Consider the following 19,570-nt stretch of genomic DNA (forward strand, 5'->3'; position numbering starts at 1 on the left):
GCCCAAGGAATTTTCAGTTGAGCACATAAGCCAGTTGAAAATGCATCTATAAACTCCAAATACAGGATAAATAGCAGAGTTGGGGGAAAATGGCCTCAAAATGTCAGGCTACTCTAAAAATCACTTCAGAAAATTTGGATCTAGTTTCCTAAAAATCAATCCTATGCTCTTTGAGCGAGAGAGTTACAACCATAACCCCAAATTTTATAAAACCACCTTTCAATGGCTATCTACTTTGGATAGCCAAAATTGTGGGGGATCCAAAAACCAAAGCATCACCGAGGATTATCCTCCTTCATATATCATCCACTACATCTCTCATCTCACCAAAAACCACTTCTCAAAATTGGCAATTCTGAATTGATGGGAGACTAGTTTCAGGGAACTTTTAACATATATAAAAAGCAAAGAATCTGAGACAAAACTTAAAAAGCAAAGTAGAGGGAAAGAGTTTTACAGGAAAAAGAGAAAAAAATGTCTTTTAAAAAACATATTGTTTAGGAAAAATAAAAGGGCACAGCAGTGGATAAGCATATAGAAAGAACTCTCTACTGCCAAGAGATGTTTATAAAAGAAGGCAGCACAGGACAGATTGAGACTGGTCAGACGGGACAAGAATCAGTGCTATCATGATAAAAAATGGAGATAATCTAGAGTACCAGTGAAATATCCAACAACCCATAACCCCTCCATGACTTCATTTCCTTTTCAAAGAAATGGGTATTTATTCTACAAACTACAAGCTACATCTCTAGGACAAGTATACTCAGGGGATGCTTAAGGAATAAAGAAAAATAAAGAAACTTTGGAAGCCTGTATGAAAAAAATTTGACAATTCAAGATATATGCACTTTATTATAATTAACATATTTATCTGAAACTGAGAAAGGAGGTTTCAGATTTCCTACCAAAGCACAACTGTTCCAGTTTGTGGAATACTAGCTGTTGGTCACTTTCCACAGCAAAACTTTTTGTGGGATTAACCTTTGCCTGGCGGTCACGAAAACAATGAGCTGCAAGATGAGAGAGGCCAAGGCCAATTAAAACAACTTGCTATTCAAAAAGGATATGTAATGTAGGAACTAGATGAGCCCCAAATATAAGATTTGGACTAAAGCTCATTGGGATGGCATTTCAAATACAAAGTGTTCACTGACTGAAATTAGCAGGATTTAGCAAGGACAACAAACACTCCTCACTTAATTGCACATTTATTTCCATGTTCAGGTGGCAAGAATGAGCTCCTAAGCCAACATTCAAGTGAACAGCTGCAGTAGGCTGTGTGCACTGAAAATTACAGCATCTCTCAGCTATAGGACCATCTGCTCAGAATAAAATGATACTAATGTGCTATATTTTACAAATAATGCATATTCCATTGATAGGCTCAACACAACTGTTCACAGAATGCAAACTCTTTCAACAGTTACTGGGCAAATAATTTCTAGCCAGATTTGTAATTTCAACAACTTTTTTTTTTTTTTTTTTTTTTTTTGGAGCATCAGGAATTTTGAGTCACTTCAAAATTTAGTAACCAAAAAAATACATAGTAAACAGAATGTAAAGAATTACGGTAACAGTATTCAGACCATACCAAAACTTTTTGTTGTTGTTGTTAAAAGGCTTGTCACTCTTTTCTTTGAGTCTGCACTACATCCTAATTTAGATTATATAGAAAGTTAGAGACAAAAGCATGGTTCTGATGCTACATATACCACTCTGGTTAAAATTGTAATGTGCTTTAAGTCCTAATGATGGCCATCCCATAATAGGCTGAATGTAAGAATTAGTATTCCAAATGAAAAGTTCAAGTGTTTGGTATGGCCTCAGCACTCCTGCAACATGCTAAAAAAGAGTAGCCTACAGAATTTAAGAAAAATCCCACAGACCCCAGTCCAAGGCTCTGCTGCCCACGAACCACTTCTAAGCAGAGAAGCCACATCACACAGTCTGACTGCCATGTTAGTTTGGAGTTGCCGTCTGCAATATGGACACAAAAAGTACCGTATGTTAGATGAGCAAGATAATGCAACAAATCAGTTTGTACAAAATTTACAGTGATTGTATTAATATTCCCAGCACGTCCATGCAGTGTGGCTTAATTGAATTTGAGGCAATTCCAATCTAATCTTTCCAAATTAATTTTAACATGTAGTTTTCTTGCACAAATTAAGCATTTTAAATTAAGAGCCTGATTTCAAAACAGTATTAACTAGTTACCTTGGCATCTAGCCTAAACAACTACCTTAAATGACATCTCAAAAATATTTTAAATAATAATGAAATGAAGAAAAACACTGCATGCTGTCCTATCTCTTACGGATGTGAGAGAAGGGAGGAAACGTGAATGAAATTTTATAGTGAGAAAAGGCAGTCATGCAATTCATAAGTGAATGCTTTGCATAAAACACTCTTTCCCCAAAATATCAGAAGGGTGTTAAGAAAAAGCTCTATTTGCCCACACTGTTACATTATACTATAAACGACCCGTAATCTTGGGACTGAAAATTAAAAGTACGTCGGAACCCTGTGAGGTTATTCTACCATAGTTTCACTGAGAATTGTTCACATATACTAAAAGGCAATAAAACAGCATCCTTCAATTGAAATAATTGAACCAATAAATAGTATTGTTTGGAGTAATGCTTATATAAGATGTCAGCTTTGTCTCTGAAATCAAGTGAACATTTTAAAATATGTAAATTGTAAAACCAGCACGATTTGAAATTAGTGCTGCTATGAGGCCTGCAATATAGTTAATGGGCCATTTACCACTTGCCCGAATACTAAACAAAGCCACCGGTATTGGCAAGACAGCCAAAGTTTACATTTTAGCTGTATATGATAATTTACATGGTCAACACAATATTCAGAAAAACTCAGTCTCCGAAATAAACAGTAACAAAGGAGGGCCAAGAACAACTTTTACCTGAGTATTGATGACTATAAAAACTTCATCCTTACAGTTAAATCAGGTTGTGATTTACTCTTGATGTGAGTGATGATAATAATAACATGTAACAATGGATTCTATTTTCCATCATCTACCAAAAGGGTTTAAACACACTCTTTACAGGATGTCATGAAAATGTTTTGTTGTTTTATTCTTCTTCCCTTCTCCCACTGTTACCAGAGAATTCAGTCTGATTCTATGTTCTTTATTAAAAAGAAAAAAAGAAAAAAAAAAGCTTATAGTTGAACTGAACCTGAAAAAAAAATAAAGTGCTTTAAACCTGTGAAATATTTTGACAATCACCTAATTGTGGTTAGACTACACAGGTACAATAGGTAGAGGATCACACACCCAACCAGTTAGACCAAACTTAAATTTAGGCCCTGAATACCCTCCAGAGGTAGTATCTAAATATTCTTCACTACATAAAACCATAGATTCAAATTTAATGGCCTCGGCCCCTTCTATTCCATAGGAGGCCATGCTAATGAGCTAATCTATTGACACCCCTCTTTCTGAAAGCCCCAGGGATGCAAACAATCACTTCATTGCACCAACCAGCGAGGGGAAGCTGTGTATGGAAAATGACTCTTCTGCACTTTTACATTTCAAGCACCCCAGACAGTTTCTCTGCTTGAGGCAGACACGTACCTTTATGGGAAGTTATAAATAAGTTGCTCACATGGCCCTTACCTTTATGCTGGCCAACAATTCAGTTACTAAAAATGTAAAGCTACATCCCCTTCACTTAAGGACAGGCAATTCTGCTCTACTCAATCCACCACAGACAAGCAGGCTGTGCACTATTTATAGATTCTACTGGCAGTGACACTCTTTGGAAGGGGAAAAAAGGCCATATTCCAATGACACAAAACCATTAATTTCAAGGCTGAAAAAAATGTTTCAATATATGTTCACATCTCAATTTGGACATCAATTGTGCCAACTGAGACTACTTTTTCTCCCATTATTCTCCATGCAATAACTTATGAAAAGGTACTTTAGCATAGATCAGTCTAGAATATTCTAAACTTACCCTGGGCTCCAAGAGAAAATGGCTGTTTGTTTGGTGCAGCATGATTTTATTGGGAGAGGGAGTGGCCTCTATGTTTTCGCACTCAAACAGTTTACTTCCATATATCTAGAGATGTTTCAAAGTAAATTGTTTTCCCTTTTACTTAAATGGCCCTCTGTACACTTTAATTTCAAAGTTTCTTACAACAGTAGATTTTAGGAAACCAATGCTATTGCTTGATTTCTCTTATCTGGACCAATAGTTTTCTGATCACATGAGAGAAAAGGAGAAGTCCCTATTTTCCAACATTACTAATAAAAAATTTGGAAAACTCCTTTGCTATTTTCAAACCTAGGATGTCTCCCAGCCACCAAACAACATAGACTGGCAATCAAAAGCATCTTAAATACATTCTGAGAATTCTCAGTGGGTTACCTTATCTGCAGCAGAGGTTTCCAAGACTTAGAACCCACCTGATTTGGGGACCATACTTCTGAGGGTTGATGTCATAGCAGGACTACTACTGAAAGGACCCTGGTGAAGCCTGTCTGCCTACACCAATCTCTTAATTGCTATGGTTACCATTCTGACCCGGGTCCTCACCTCTCACCTGGACCACTGAATTTCAGCCTCCAGAAAGATCCCCCTTATCATTCTAATCCACACTAACAATATTCCCAGATTTTCCTACCCTCAATAGCTACCCCTAACTCCTACCAAATAAATTAAATACAAACTACTCAGTATAAACAGTAACATCTGAGACCCCTGACAAGCCCACTTATTCAAGCACCTAAAAATCTGAATCACTCCATGTCCCTCAAACAGTGGCAATATATTCAAAGACATACATTCCCTGACTTTACTCATAACGTTCCATCCACCGGAAAGGCCTCTGGCCATACCTACCCCAAATCCATTTTAGGGATCTGTAGAGACTAGGCATTCAAAAACATAGGTAAGGACAAGAACAGTTCTTGTAAAAAAAAAAAAAAAAAATTGCATACAAACTGGGTAGCTTGTCTTCCTATCCCATCTCAAGTATTTCAAACCAGAGATAATTATGAAAGCATATTTTCAATTTCTGGCACATTCCATCAGTCATTCTTACTCACTGAAATCCAAATTCCTGATAAATGGCATAAATACTTTCAGTGACCACTTGTGTACTTTTTTATTTCAAGAGCTTAACATGCCAACTTGCCAAGTACAAAAAAGCTAGCTGAAAACCAAGACAAATCCAAAAACATGGTAAAAATGTGCTCCAAGCCTCTCTATCAGGGTTATAGACATGTGGCATCTGGAACCTGGATCTACCTTGAGGAAAATGGCAGAAGCAAAGGTACATGTAGAAAAAATTAAACAGATTTTAACAGAAAGGTGTTTAAAAATACATCACAATTAAGTTATGGATTTCAAATGGTTTTAATTTAATTTAATACAAACTAGAAAGTTTAAGCAAACATAAAATATAACAGTTCTAAAAAGAATCAGGACTATGGTCAAAGGCAAGGATCTCTCACACTTAAAAAGGTCCAGCTTGGACAACGTGACCTTGGTCTGAACACTTACTTGTAGCAAGAGGGTTCTCAATCCCTTGAGTAGCAAGGTACCAGGGCAGAATCAGTATGAGGGCAAAGCTATCCCTCTGGCCACATGAAAGTCATTTGTCTCAAGTTTAAGAGCAGAACCTACCTAAATAAAGACAGCAATGCTGGCCAAAAAGCATCTTTCTTTGGGGAACTCGAGGCAGGGAACTCAAGCACTAGAAATAATCAGTGAAGTGAGCAATGAGAACTTACAGGGGAAAGCTGGATAAGCAGCCGATGGGGTCATCTATCTAGCAGCACCATTACTACAGAATGTTCTATCTTTCCCACTAAAATGGCGTTTTCGAGACACATTTGGGCTTTACTGAATTAAACAAGAGAAGAGTCAACCAAGCCCTAAAATCATGGGGCTGGCATGTCAGCTACAGGAATGAGTCATGTGTTTTTTCTTTAAAGCTCTTCACTTTGCTTTGTGGCTCCTAAATTATACAGGTTTGTGTCTTTACACTTCATGGGATATCCTCAATACTAGAATCCCTGATAACTTCCCAAACCATTTTAGCTGCCTCACAGGCTATATGGATTCTTCAGCCTAGTCAAACTCAGCTTTCGGGCCCTGGGGCTAACAAGGGTCCAGAAGCTGCAGGAGACAGAGGGAAAGTATGCTTTGGCAGTGAATGCTAACATTTTCCTGTCTCCTGGTTCATAATGACTCCTTCAGACTAACTCCGGTCTTTCTGAAGTTTTGTAGTTCTGGAGCTGGCAGTATTAAAAACTTTGAAATTAGAAAGTAAAGCCATGAGTTTAGGGGTCCCAAGTCCTTCCCTTCACTCTAGGTCCGCTTGAGACATCCATGCTGGGCAACAAAAAAGTAAAAATATGGTGAGAAAGATTTGTTCAAGCTTTACACACCGTTCTTTCAAACACTCATTCAACAAACATTTATATGCAACTCCCATGAGCTAAGGACTGTCCAAGGTACTTGAGATACAGCAATGAAGAAGTAGCCTGGAGCACACATTTACAATAAGAGGTGTGTGCAGCAGGCCAAGAATGAACGTATACTGTATAAGAAGATAGTCTATTCGCTAGAAAGGTATTCTCTGTTATAAAAGAAAATGTAGAGCAGAGTAAGGGTGTTGAGAATGTAGAGATGGGGTATGGGTAGTTTCCAGTATTAAATAGGAGGCTTCATTTTGAAAGTGAGGTTTAAGACAAGGTTTGAAAAAATGAGCCAGCTGCTATGACTCACCTGAGATGTCCACATCCTAATCCCTGAAATCTGTAAATATGTTACAGAACAAGGGGGATTTACATTGCAAATGACATTAAGGTCGCTAATCAGATGACCTGAAGTGGGTAGATTATCCTAGATTATCCAGGTGGCCCTAGTGTCATCAGAAGAGTCCTTAGAAGTGGGAGAGGGAAGCTGGAGAGTCAGTTCTCAGAATGATGCAGAGTGAAAGGTCTGAACCCACCATCACCGGCTTTGAAGATGAAAGCAGCTACCAAGCATGGAATGTGTGCAGAGAAGCAAAAAAGGCAGGGAAACAGACTCTCCCCTAGGGCCTCCAAGAAGGTATGCAGCCCTGCCAACACCCTGATCACAACCCAGTGAGACCCACTTCAGGGAACCGTGAGATAATAAAGTATTGTTGTTTTAAGCAGCAAGTTCATAATTATTGCCACAGAGGTAATAGTAAACAAATACATTCCCAGAGGGATATCTAGAAGAGCAGCATTCCCGGCAGAGATCAGCCAGAGCATAGCTGGAAAGAGGCAGAGAGAGCTGAGTCTTAGAAGTATTAAGGCCAGACCACATACGGTCTTGGAGGTGTAGCAAAGAGGAACACTTTTTCTTCAAAAATCTTAAGGTCCCTAGCTGGGTCTGAAAACGAATATGATAAAGACCTTAACAAGAGAGAAGCATACACATTTTATTGAATTTTTACATAGGCATGGGAACCGTCACAAGAAAATGAAGACCCAAAGAAGTGATCTGAGTAGGAAGCTCTCCTACTGCTTCGACAATAAATTTCTGAAGAACTGACAAAGTAAAAAGGTCTGGGTAGGATAGTAAGTAATGAAAAATCAGTGAGGTAAGTTTAATAATGTAGGTTTGTACAAATTTCTTGGCCCTAAATCTCCTTCTCTGGTGATGAGAATGTCTTCCTTCAGTGCAGGGAGGATACCTATTGCCCAGGGGTTTTAGGACCTATTTCAGGGAAGAAAGGCAAGGGAGGTCAAAGTGGACTTTCTGCTTCTGCTGTTTTCTCAAATTCCTTCAGCTAAAGCTGTTCAACATGCCAAGGTGCCATACTTTGGAGTAGTGTGTCCTAAACCCCATCAGAAGCCACTGTAAGAAAGGAAATCACAGAAATAAACTACCAATACATTTATTAATTCCAGGCACTGAAAATAAAAAATAATTAAGCAAAGAAATAGCTTCTATAGAAATTTGTGTCAAAGAACAAGAAAGATCTTTTTAACGGTTCAAATAGCAAAAGAGTTGCTATTGTAAAAGTAAATTACGGTGTGGCTGTGTGGAAGGACTCAGCAACTTTGCAAGCAGGAAGACCAGTGAAGAAACAACTGCAGTAATCAAGGTGTAGGATGAGGACCACTCCAACCAGGAATGTACCGGAGAGGAAGACAATACGCCCAGGAGGAAACCTGTTACTAATGTGCTCCTTTAATGACCTCAGCAAACTATTTAAATCCATTATCAAGAAATTGGTTTAGATTTCAATTGCTCACATTCAAACAAACCACCAATCCATTTATTAATTTCCAGGCACTAAGAATGCAAGATGCCCTGGCCAGTTGGCTCAGTGGTGGAGCGTCGGCCTGGCGTGCAGAAGTCCCGGGTTCGATTCCAGGCCAGGGCACACAGGAGAAGCGCCCATCTGCTTCTCCACCCCTCCCCCTCTCCTTCCTCTCTGTCTCTCTCTTCCCCTCCAGCAGCGAGGCTCCATTGGAGCAAGGATGGCCCGGGCGCTGGGGATGGCTCCTTGGCCTCTGCCCCAGGCGCTAGAGTGGCTCTGGTCCCGACAGAGCGACGCCCCAGAGGGGCAGAGCATCGCCCCCTGGTGGGCAGAGTGTCACCCCCTGGTGGGCGTGCCGGGTGGATCCCGGTCGGGCGCATGCGGGAGTCTGTCTGACTGTCTCTCCCTGTTTCCAGCTTCAGAAAAATACAAAAAGAATGCAAGATAGTTAAGCAAAGAAATAGCTTCTATAAGCCGTGGCTGGTTAGCTCAGTCAGTTAAAGAGCAAATGACAAGGTTGCAGATTTGATCCCTGGTCTGGGCACATGAAAGAAGCAACCAAAGAATGCACAACTGAGTGAAACAACAAATAAATGTTTCCCTCTGCCCTCACTGCTCTCCTCCTCCTTTCTTTCTCGCTAAATAAATAAATAAATAAGCCCTGGCTGGATAGCTTGGTTGGTTGGAGCATCATCCAGGAGCGCAGAGGTTGCCTATTCGATTCCTGCTTGTCAGGGCACGTACAGGAGCAGCTCCATGTTCCTGTCTCTCTCTCTCTCCCTGCCTCACTCAAATAAATAAATACATACATACATACATACATACATACCTCTATAGAAAGTTGTGTCCAAAAATAAAAAAGATTTTAAGGGTTCAACATATGAAAACTTGAATTTATATCAAAGCAGAGTGACTTAAAAGATGCAACTACTACAGCGAGTACAGTATTCAGAAATTGTATATTGGTAACCCAATGAAGCCCCATTAAAAGCTGTCAGAATGAAAAATAAGAAAATACCTCAAAGTCCCCCCAAATGTTTAAAAACAAAGCAGATAAGTAATGAGAATAAGTTACATTTTATGAAATGGAAGTAAATTTTAAAATCTATCTTTAATGAACCATTTATATACCTCCACAGTAGTGATGGTTCAGTCAGGGGTTAACTCAATCTTGGTTACAGGCCAGAATACACTATCTTCTAGTGATGTATCATTCCAACCCCATTCTTTCATTCCAAACTCAGTGGGCCTAATTAATTTCCATGTCATTACTTGGCTATAGAACCTAAAGAGGGATATGAGTATAACAGGAATAAAATCAACTACTCCCACAGTTTTGTAGTAGAGTTGTTGGTATAGACAGATAAATTGGAATTGTTAAATTAAAACAGTTAAAGTGGTAATAAACACAGAAATTGGATTAACTTCACATTCTTCTACAAAAGTCACAGCTAAAGGGAACCCTCTCAGGGTAGTACAAATTGTGAAAGACTGATTGGAAATCCTCAAATTAATCCCAGTAGTTGAGTGTTTTCATTAGTTAGGTTAAAACCATAGCTCCTCTGTAGGATACATACACTAAAATACTGTCATATTCAAGTTCCAAAACAGAAAGTATGCCTCGTCTTATAGGGAACATAAAAGACAAGAAGGTTTTATGGTCGCCAATACCATTTTTAACTCACATGTGCAATAAAAGTCCACAATACTCCATTCAGCCACTAAAGGTTAGTTTACTCTTCACTGTCATTTAGCAGGTCTTACAGATGGAAAACCAAAAACAATAGTTGTTTAACTTCAATTAGCAAAATAAAGTCAATAGATTAAAATGTAATCAAAACAAGTCATATTTCCTTTATAATGTTGGGAGGCTACAAATATTTCTGTTGAACGTCAAAGAAACTGAAAATAAAGAGAGGCTGCCCTGGGACATACAAATTCTGGGAATTAATTCATCGTTATGGAGAATGGGAAAGGCTCTCTCCCCCTTTCCACTGTAGGAGTGTAAACCTTGATCAACACAGAAGCCAGCTTCCTTCCTCTCTGCAAGGGATCATCTCAGATTGTTGGACTAGAAAATGTATTTTTCTTTTCAATTTTTCTTTTCAGTTGATATTTAAAGTCCTGAGCTCCCCAAGAGGTACATACTTTTGATTTAGAAACATGACTAGGAATTTTTTAACATGGAAAGCTGCAGCACCTTAAAAAACAAGGTTCACATTAAGAAAGACACTTTATTTCCTTTCCTCCCCTCCTTCTTCCCCCCCCAAAACCAACATTCTTCAGTCTTCCTCTCAGCTAGATAAAAAACACCTAGGTATCACTGAGTCTTCTTATGGTAATTAAGTTCCTGGTTATTTGCTACATTTCAAGATGGGTGGGGGAGGACTGGCAATCCCTAGTGATTTTAACGGGGGGGGGGGGGGGGGGGGGGGGGGGGGGGGGGGGTGAGGCATGAGGAAGAGTATCAACAAGAAATTCCTAATTAATCTGTCCCCTAAGAATGTGTTAAGAGTTAATGCTGAAAGGGTGAAAAGGGAGAGGGAGCTAAGGGAGGGAGGGAGTTAATTCTTTACACTCCAGATCAGGAAAATCCTTTCTGAGCCTCAGACCTCTGCTTATTCTATCCATGGCAAGCATACACCCCTGAGCTCGGATCTTGGACACCTCTCTACCAGGGAAAGAAGTCAAGGTGCTTAGGTTCCCTGTCAATGGCTGTCATTTCAACTTCTGATGGACTTTTGAAAATTGTCATAATATCACTAAGGTAAAGCACATTTTAAATAAATGCTTAAGGAATCTAAAGAGTACAATGAACAATGAAGCAAGGGTGTGACTATACACATATTATATAAATATATAGAACCTATTCATGTATGTACACACATATTTCCAAGAGTTGACAAGAAGCAGTACCCATCTCCCTCAGGCTGAAACGGGGAATGGGGGCACAAATGCAGTAACAGGCTGCATGGTAACATAGGAAAATTTTTAAGACTCAAACTATAAAAGCATCTAGCTTCTGAATTATTTCCACTTAGGTAAGAGGGAGAGGGGATAGAGGGGTCTGTGTTCTTTAAAAGCTTTAATTATATACATATAATTTAGTTGGCTAATGTGTAAAGGCACTTTATAAATTCTGAAGTGTCAAGTGAATATTAAAGGACTATTATCATTGTTGGACAAAGATGCCTCTCTTTTAGAATGTTACCATAGAGAATCTGCTTACCTGGCTTTCAGGTGATGATGACTTAAGTCTATTTTTTCTCTCTCTCTTTCCCATGTCTGAATGGACAACAAGGGTGCAGAGTTGTGTTGGGAGCTTCCTCACATGAAAAGAGAACACGGTGCACAGAAAGGGTAGCATGCAGAATTTGTTCAATCATGACTATCAGCTCCTGTGCAGGGCCTCTGAAGCAGATGCTGTGTTAAACCACATTTAGCACAGTCACAAAATGGTGACTACGGAGGATAAGAATTTTTACTTGTAGTGCTGCAATTTTTAACCCCGGAGCTCCAAAGAGTATTTAAATATATAGGATACCAATAGCCTAAGTGCTTCACACCAGAATTTCAGCTTTGTCTATTTTAATTTACCTTATTTAAAAAGTACATCACCACCACTCCTCCAGACACGCCTCGCCCCCCCACCACAACACTCACAAGTGCAATGTGTTCTATCCTCTCTAACTCAGTCTTCTCAGTCTCAGCTGCTCAGCCTCTTGGGATTTTTTTATTCATTTTAGAAAAGAGAGAGAGAGAGCGCGCGCAAGGGGGGAGGAGCAGGAAACATCATCTCCCATATGTGCCTTGACCACATAAGTGCAGGGTTTCAAATCGCAACTTCAGCATTCCAGGTCAACACTTTATCCACTGCACCACCACAGGTCAGACCCCTGTTGGGATTTTAAAATTTAAAATTAGAAATACCTCGCCTGACCAGGCGGTGGCACAGTGGATAGAGTGTTGGACTGGGACTCAGAGGACCCAGATTTGAAATCCCGAGGTCACAGCTTGACTACAGGCTCATCGGCTTGAGCACGGGCTCACAAGCTTAAGCGTGGGGTCACAGACATGACCCCACAGTCGCTGGCTTGAGCCCAATGGTCAATGGCTTGAAGCCCAAGGTCACTGGCTTGAGCAAGGGGTCACTCAGTCTGCTGTAGCCCCCTGGTCAAGGCACATATTAGAAAGCAATCAATGAACAACTAAGGAGCCACAAGAAAGAACTGATGCTTCTCATCTCTCTCCCTTTCTGTCCGTCTGTCCCTATCGATCCCTCTCTGTCACAGAATAAATACATAATTGCTACCTCACTGTTCTTTTTGCTAAGAACTCCAAGGATAATAGTAGCATCTTCTACTTATATTTAGACTTATTATTTACAACATAGGGAAAGAGTGTAGACGTCTCATCCAGGACTGTACTATAAAATCGAGATTGATAACATGCACATTGAGACGTGCCATAGCTTCTATAACTCACACATCAGGGAAATGACCCACACACCACCGGACAGAATCCTCCCATTTCTCTCCAAAAATAATTTTCAAAAAACAACTTAAAATTAAACATTCTTTTTCTAACCCTTCACTTGAGTTTTATGATCACGTTTAATTAAAAGAAAATAAAAATAAATTAAGGCATCCTCCTGAACTCTCTGAAACAAATCACACAGGATTTGGTATCTTTTGCTACAGAAAAAAGGTCCAGATTATTTGCCTGCCTCTTATAGAATTTAATGAGTCCTACTACTAAAAGGATAGGGAAAAGCATTTATTGATTCCTCATTGCAGGCAAGTCCTCAAGCTAGATATTTTACAAACAAAATCCCACTTAATCCTCTCATGTACAATATCTTCAGTTTACAAATGAGCATTTCAGAACTTCAGGAGTCCATAACAGCTATTAAGAAGAGAAACGGATTTGAAACCAGTGCCAAGACTTGATAGAAAACCTCCTAACTGATCTCTCTGCTTGCACTCTTGCTCCTTCCTTCTCCATCCATTCTCCATTCCACAGCTACAGTGACTACCCTAAAAAACCGTCAGCCTCCTGCAACCACTCTTCCTTTTTAAGACCTTCACAAACTCTACACTGCCTACAAAACAACAGCTCCACAGTGAGGCATCCGAATTGACCTCCTTCCCACCTACCTCTCCATGGGGCATGCCCCCCCATGCCACCAACCCCTGCTCCACACTGCACACATGAGGCTCTAACCCTCCCACTGCGATTCATGCTCTTCCCTCCACCTGCAACGGCTCACTACATTCTTCTCCTGGTAACTGAAACATCCTAAGCACTCAGAGGTACAGTGCTTACAGGCAGCCCTCTGTGAACTGCTTAGTTGGGCCACACCTCCTAACTCTGTGCTGCTGTTATCAGCAATAAATGTGCCCAGAGATCCATTAAGAGAAAGAGCATCAATGCCATGAATGCAATGCAAGGTGGCAAGTAAAAAACAGCCCCACTCATTTCTGGGATTTTTCATGTTGTTTACATTCCCTGCCAGGTGGGAAACTTTCCATTGCAACTCTTCTACACCTGGAGGAGCCAGTCATCGCAGGTAATTAATAAAGGAGAAGGCAGCCTTACAGTAGTAGGCTGTCATTCCCCACCACTATCACACACATCCCTTTACAGATACATCTACTAGTTCTTATATTATCTGCTCATGCTTCAAGTTCAATCAGCATTTAAATATTAAGATTCCTAGCTACAAGCCTTTTTTAAAATAACATAAGCCTCAGGAAGGAAAAAAAGAGAGGATACACAGGAGTGGTTAACTGTCATCAAATGACAGGTTAAAATAGGCAAACCTCATCACCAGAGTGAAAAACCAACATCTCTGATTCAGGGGAGATGATAGGAGCACTGTACTAGACACTGGGAAATCAAGGATGCCCCAAATATACCCATATTGCACCTCTCACAGAACTTCTCCAGAACACACCTGCACCCAGAGATATCAAAGACTTGAAGGCAGTCTTGAAGAGCCTACAGTCAGGAATAATAATCTCTCTGGATGACCTATGCTAAATATTGTGCTAAGTAAGAAAAAAACAGCTGTGGAAACTCACATCTAACTTAAACACCTAAGCCCAGGCATATATTTGAGAAGAAATGTAGCATTTTGCTTCCCAATGTTTAAAATTCTAGTGAATGCTAGAAGATTATACACAGCTCTCACGTTTAAACATTAAACCAGATTTCTGCATCACTGTGAGAATCTGAAATTACCAAGAAGCACAAGCTAAAGTCTTTCCAATTTAGGGCTGCTAAATTTTCCACTATCCATTTCCTGCTCTGCCTTTATCCCATAGAAAGAGCAAGTTATTTTTGAAAGAACACCTCAATACTGTAGATTTAATATATAAATTGCTTGGCAGTAACTACACAGTATTTTACCATTGACAGGACTTTCATAAAGTACCTATATGTAACAGGCAATATACTAATCTATAGCAGTTATGACTGCAATCTCTTTCAGATCAGTCTAAAAGAAACTTTTACCCTCATCTACTACTTTTACCTCAAATTAATTTGAAATAAAAAGGCTCCTCAAGCCATTCTAGAGACTATGGTGCTAAACCCAAACTTTTCACTCTTTTTTTCTGTAAAGAGGATAGAGATCTGCACAATTATACTTTCTTAGAAATATTTAATAGAGTTCCTTGACTTGATTTTGATTCTCTGGTTAAAGACCATCATATAAATGAAAGCAGAATAGTTTAGAAATGTAGTATTTTCTGTGACCTTGGTACCCCCACTAAGCACGCTTTGTGAAATGTTGTGAAATTGACCTTTTGTTAGGCTAACACCCAGGATTCACAACAAAAACCTAGGTACTATGGGACTTAGAACTGAACTGAGGAAATAGGATACTATTTTTCATTATTTGGAGGAGAGCAAAAGCAAGGGTGGGGAAGGGAATCATCCAGATACAAGCAAGGGTAGTCAACTCAGACAAGAGAAAACTTCCACTGCACTGAAACACTCATTAGAGTGAATTTCACTGCTATCAGAACAAGAACAAACAATTACTATGCATCACTGGCTAAGACATAGCAGTATTTCACCAAAGTAACTTCCATTCTAACTGAAAATGACTCTTAACTTGCTGGTGCTAAAGACAGTTGGCTTCTTATATTAAAAATTGACCAAAATGCAAAATGAATCTTCTTATTTATGTCAAGGTTGGCTACACATCAACAAATACCATATTCAATATGCCCAACAGAAATGACCACAGCCAGGTGGTCCCTTTCAACATTCCTTGTGATATAAACTTCACGATAGACCTAACGGCATGGTGAACAAGACCGGAGAGAGACTGACCAGTGGGAAGTTGGGTGGGGGGGGGCAGGGAACACCAGAAGGGAAGGAATAAAATCAAAATCTTCCTGAGTATTATACATTCAAATAAATGGCAGTCTGATGACCACAGTTAATAACACCAAAAGATGACAATGGACTCTGCTTAAATAATCCATGCACAAAGTTGAAAGAGGTTACAGAATCACATTTGAAAGGAAGAATAAGGAAAGCTACCAAAAAAAAAAAAAGTCATCAGTAACCACATATGATCATGCACATGCCTCCTGGAAGAAAACCAGAGACAGATGGAAAAATGCAGCCAAGCGGTGAACATCTGCAAGAACTCCAGGCCAGCATCACAACTGGAAGCCAGAGGGTAGATGTAGTCTGCAAATGTGTTATTTGTTCTATCCAGTATATATTCTTTTTATTAGTAGTGTTCAACATTTAAAACTTTACCATTTAGCCCTGGCCGGTTGGCTTAGTGGTAGAGCGTCGGCCTGGCGTGCAGAAGTCCCGGGTTCGATTCCCGGCCAGGGCACACAGGAGAAGCGCCCATCTGCTTCTCCACCCTTCCCACTCTCCTTCCTCTCTGTCTCTCTCTTCCCCTCCCGCAGCGAGGCTCCATTGGAGCAAAGATGGCCCAGGCACTGGGGATGGCTCCTTGGCCTCTGCCTCAGGCGCTGCAGTGGCTCTGGTCGCAACAGAGCGACGCCCCAGAGGGGCAGAGCATCAACCCCTGGTGGGCAGAGCATTGCCCCCTGGTGGGCGTGCCGGGTGGATCCCGGTCGGGCGCATGCGGGAGTCTGACTGTCTCTCCCCGTTTCCAGCTTCAGAAAAATAAAAAATAAAAAAAATAAAAAATAAAAAAACTTTACCATTTAGCAATTTCATATTTATATTTTAAAAATCACTGGTTTCTTTTAGAAAAAAAATTTTTTTTAATACAAAAAAGATTGGTAGCAGAGACTACAGTCCCACAGAGCTATCAGCCAGCAGGCTGCCCTTTAAATGGAGCATATTCTCTGCAGTTCTAATACCAGCTTTACTTCTTTGCCTGAATGTCCTGATTCCTGCAAGGGCTGGCTCTCAAGTGAAACATCAGAGCCTAAAGGTCAAACATGCCGAAGGGTGTATGGGCTTCCTACCGTGGTGGTAGAGAGGGTCAAAACGCCAGAGTACTGACATGTGAGTGAAAGGATAGAAACAAGAATTCCTACTGCAAAATGCTTGAAAATGTCACTGTAAATACAGCCCAGGGGTACAACAAATGACGGGCTGGAGGTGAGCTAATCTTAACTACTATTTACATATCATAACCGTCTAAATTCAGAATCTTTCATTTTAGACCTGATCGTCTATAATACTCCAAGAAATAACCACAGCAAAGACTGAAACAAAAGAGCATCAATTATGTGTTACTACACGTCTTTGTATAACTGCCACACACATTTAATGCACTCTAAAATGAGATCCATTTTGGCATGCTGTGCTTCTCAGGATGGGGACTAGAAAGCCACCTTGTCCACAGAGCAATAGGTGTATCCTGTCCCTTCTGGAGGCTAAAGAGAAAGTTAATTCACACCTTCACACCTAAGTACTGTACTTTTTGCTCCATAAGACACACCTGACCATAAGACACACCTAGGGTTTTAAGGAGGAAAATAAGAAAAAAAATATTCTGAACCAAATGGTTAAAATATTTAATAAAATATACCACAATAATATTTCAACAATGTAAACTCAACAGTAGTATTAACAACCATTGGCACTGTTATCAACAAATGAGAAGAGACTTTAATGTTCAAATACTCTTCAGAGAACCCGAAGCAACTAAAAAAAATGAACCTTCGCTCCATAAGACACATGGACATTTTCCCCTCCACTTTTAGGGGAAAAAGGTGTGTCTTATGGAGCGAAAAATACGGTAAGTATTTTGATACTAGAAGAAGGGGAGGGGTCTACTGAGTGCTTTATCTCTAGGATTGGGGGATGGGCGAACAGATACCAGCACACAAAGAAATAAGTATCACCTTACATTACACCAGAAGCCCCTGAATCAATATAAACAAACTTCAAGACTCAACACTGTATAAACTGTTTCTCATGACTTTCAGAGATTATATGGGGCAAAGGTGTAAAAAAGAGGTCTTACTTCATACTCTTCCTGCTTCTCTGGCTTCACCCAATAGGTCCCCATGATAATGTTTGGAACAAAGAGCAGTAGGTGATGGGACAATCGTGTTCAATTCCTAGGCTTGCAGGAAGCCCTGCCTCAGGCTCTTGACCAGCAGGGAAAGCTCTGGTTGGGAGGTGGCTGATGAAATGAACAACTAGAGCCCCAAAGCTGCTATTTTGTTTCAGGTGTAAGCTTTCAAAGTAGTGCAAAATGTCCCTAGGTCCATTTGACAATATCAGACTAATTACCATAGAGTTAAAATCCTGAGGTAATTAACTCACCATTCTTGCAATTCTCTAGAAGTAGAGGTCTGAACCAAGAGAAGGAAATACCACCACCCAATGCTTAATAGGGGTCTCCCAAGAACTTCCTAAACAGAGAAGTCTTTCAGCTGTAAAGTTGCAGTAATTTCAAGCAGAGATGTTGGGCAGATAAAATATATTACTCTGACTTTGTTAAAGATGAGCTGCCCACATGGAAACCCGTCACCCAGGTGATATTAATGTGTGCTGGGGGCAGGCTGTGGGCAGGCAGGATCCTTGTAGCCTGGGGCTTGGTTTTAGGACTAAGCCTTTCCCACCCTTTTTGATGTGAGGTGGTGTAATCCCATAATGCCTCAGATAAGTGACTTTGTATTAGAGACTTCCCTATTTTGTATATTGGATTAAAGGTTTTGATTTCTGCACTATAAAGTGGGGCAGACCAGGAGCTTGCTCTCTCAGTTTCTGGGATCAGCATTAGAGGAGAGAGCAGAGAGAAGAGCACAGAGAGGCCACATGGAGGAGAGGAGAAGCAGCCAAGATGGCGGAGTGCTGAAGGAAAAGCCAGTTTGTGCAGCGTTTGTGCAGGGAGAAGGAAGGAGATGGGGAACAGAGGTGAATAAGGCTGGTGAGCTAGAAACCTTTGATTCTAGGAAACTCGGATAAGTCAGTAGCCTTGTGAGCACTGACTGAGTGGGTTTTGGAGCCCAGTGTGTGTTTTTACTTGCCTGCCGGGTGCAAGCTTGGATTAAAGCTAATGGCCCACCAGTTATTGGCTCCATTGTTTCTTTACCGACTGTCCAAATCCAGTGCGAACCTGCATGGGCCAGGCGGCTGTGATGGTGGCCACAGCCACTGACTTCACAAAAGACTAGAAGAAAATGGTACTTTTCAACCTCTTAACTAAAAAGCCATAGCCAAAAAAAAAATAAAAAGCCCGAGGAACTCCAATATTGCGAGTTTTATAAGACTAGTATTATTCTTTATCAATGGCAAAATTACTTTCAAGCTATTGATTTTTTTTTCAAACCCATGGTAATTTTCTTTTTAAAAAAATTCTCATGAACTTCCAATTTATCATAAGTAAAGGAGGTATGGGGTCCTAAACATGTAGAACATACTGCTCATTCTGAAATACCTCAGACATAATTTAGTTAGATTCTCTCTTCTTCCAAGGTTATATTATATGTGAGCTGAGAACAGACCAGCATATGGCATTAAATAGTATAATAATCATTTTATGTTTATTAGTGTATGAGATTCCAAATTAAACAATAGAGAATTTACTAAAATAATCTCAAATTCTCACATTTAAATATAAACACTGACAAGTATCTATATTCTCCACCTGACACCTGATTATGGTTAACCCTTAAGGTAAATTTTCAGCTTAACAAATTTAGGGGGGGAGGGCTTTCTACATACTCCCAACTTGAAAAAGTTTTTAAGTCCTTATGCATTTTTTGTATTATCACTTTCTCGTATTTTTGGTTCATTTACTATGGACTTTTCAGAGTTAAATTCTAGA

General features: G+C 40.0%; 1 protein-coding gene across 10 annotated transcripts in view; it reads right to left on the minus strand.

The window, feature by feature from the left end:
* ELAVL2 (ELAV like RNA binding protein 2) overlaps nt 1–19,570 on the minus strand; it is a 159,281-nt gene that overhangs the window by 73,347 nt on the left and 66,364 nt on the right. For 8 of the 10 annotated variants that reach the window (XM_066368272.1, XM_066368275.1, XM_066368274.1 and 5 more), the window contains exon 2: nt 1,890–1,980. The exons of the other annotated variants lie outside the window; for them this stretch is intronic. In XM_066368272.1, the coding sequence (XP_066224369.1) occupies nt 1,890–1,961 (72 nt within the window). In that variant the 5' untranslated portion in view covers nt 1,962–1,980. The remainder of the gene's footprint in view (nt 1–1,889; nt 1,981–19,570) is intronic. 10 annotated transcript variants of the gene reach the window in all.

The sequence above is a fragment of the Saccopteryx leptura genome, chromosome 2 (genome assembly GCF_036850995.1).
Source record: "Saccopteryx leptura isolate mSacLep1 chromosome 2, mSacLep1_pri_phased_curated, whole genome shotgun sequence".
Taxonomy (NCBI): Eukaryota; Metazoa; Chordata; class Mammalia; order Chiroptera; family Emballonuridae; genus Saccopteryx; species Saccopteryx leptura.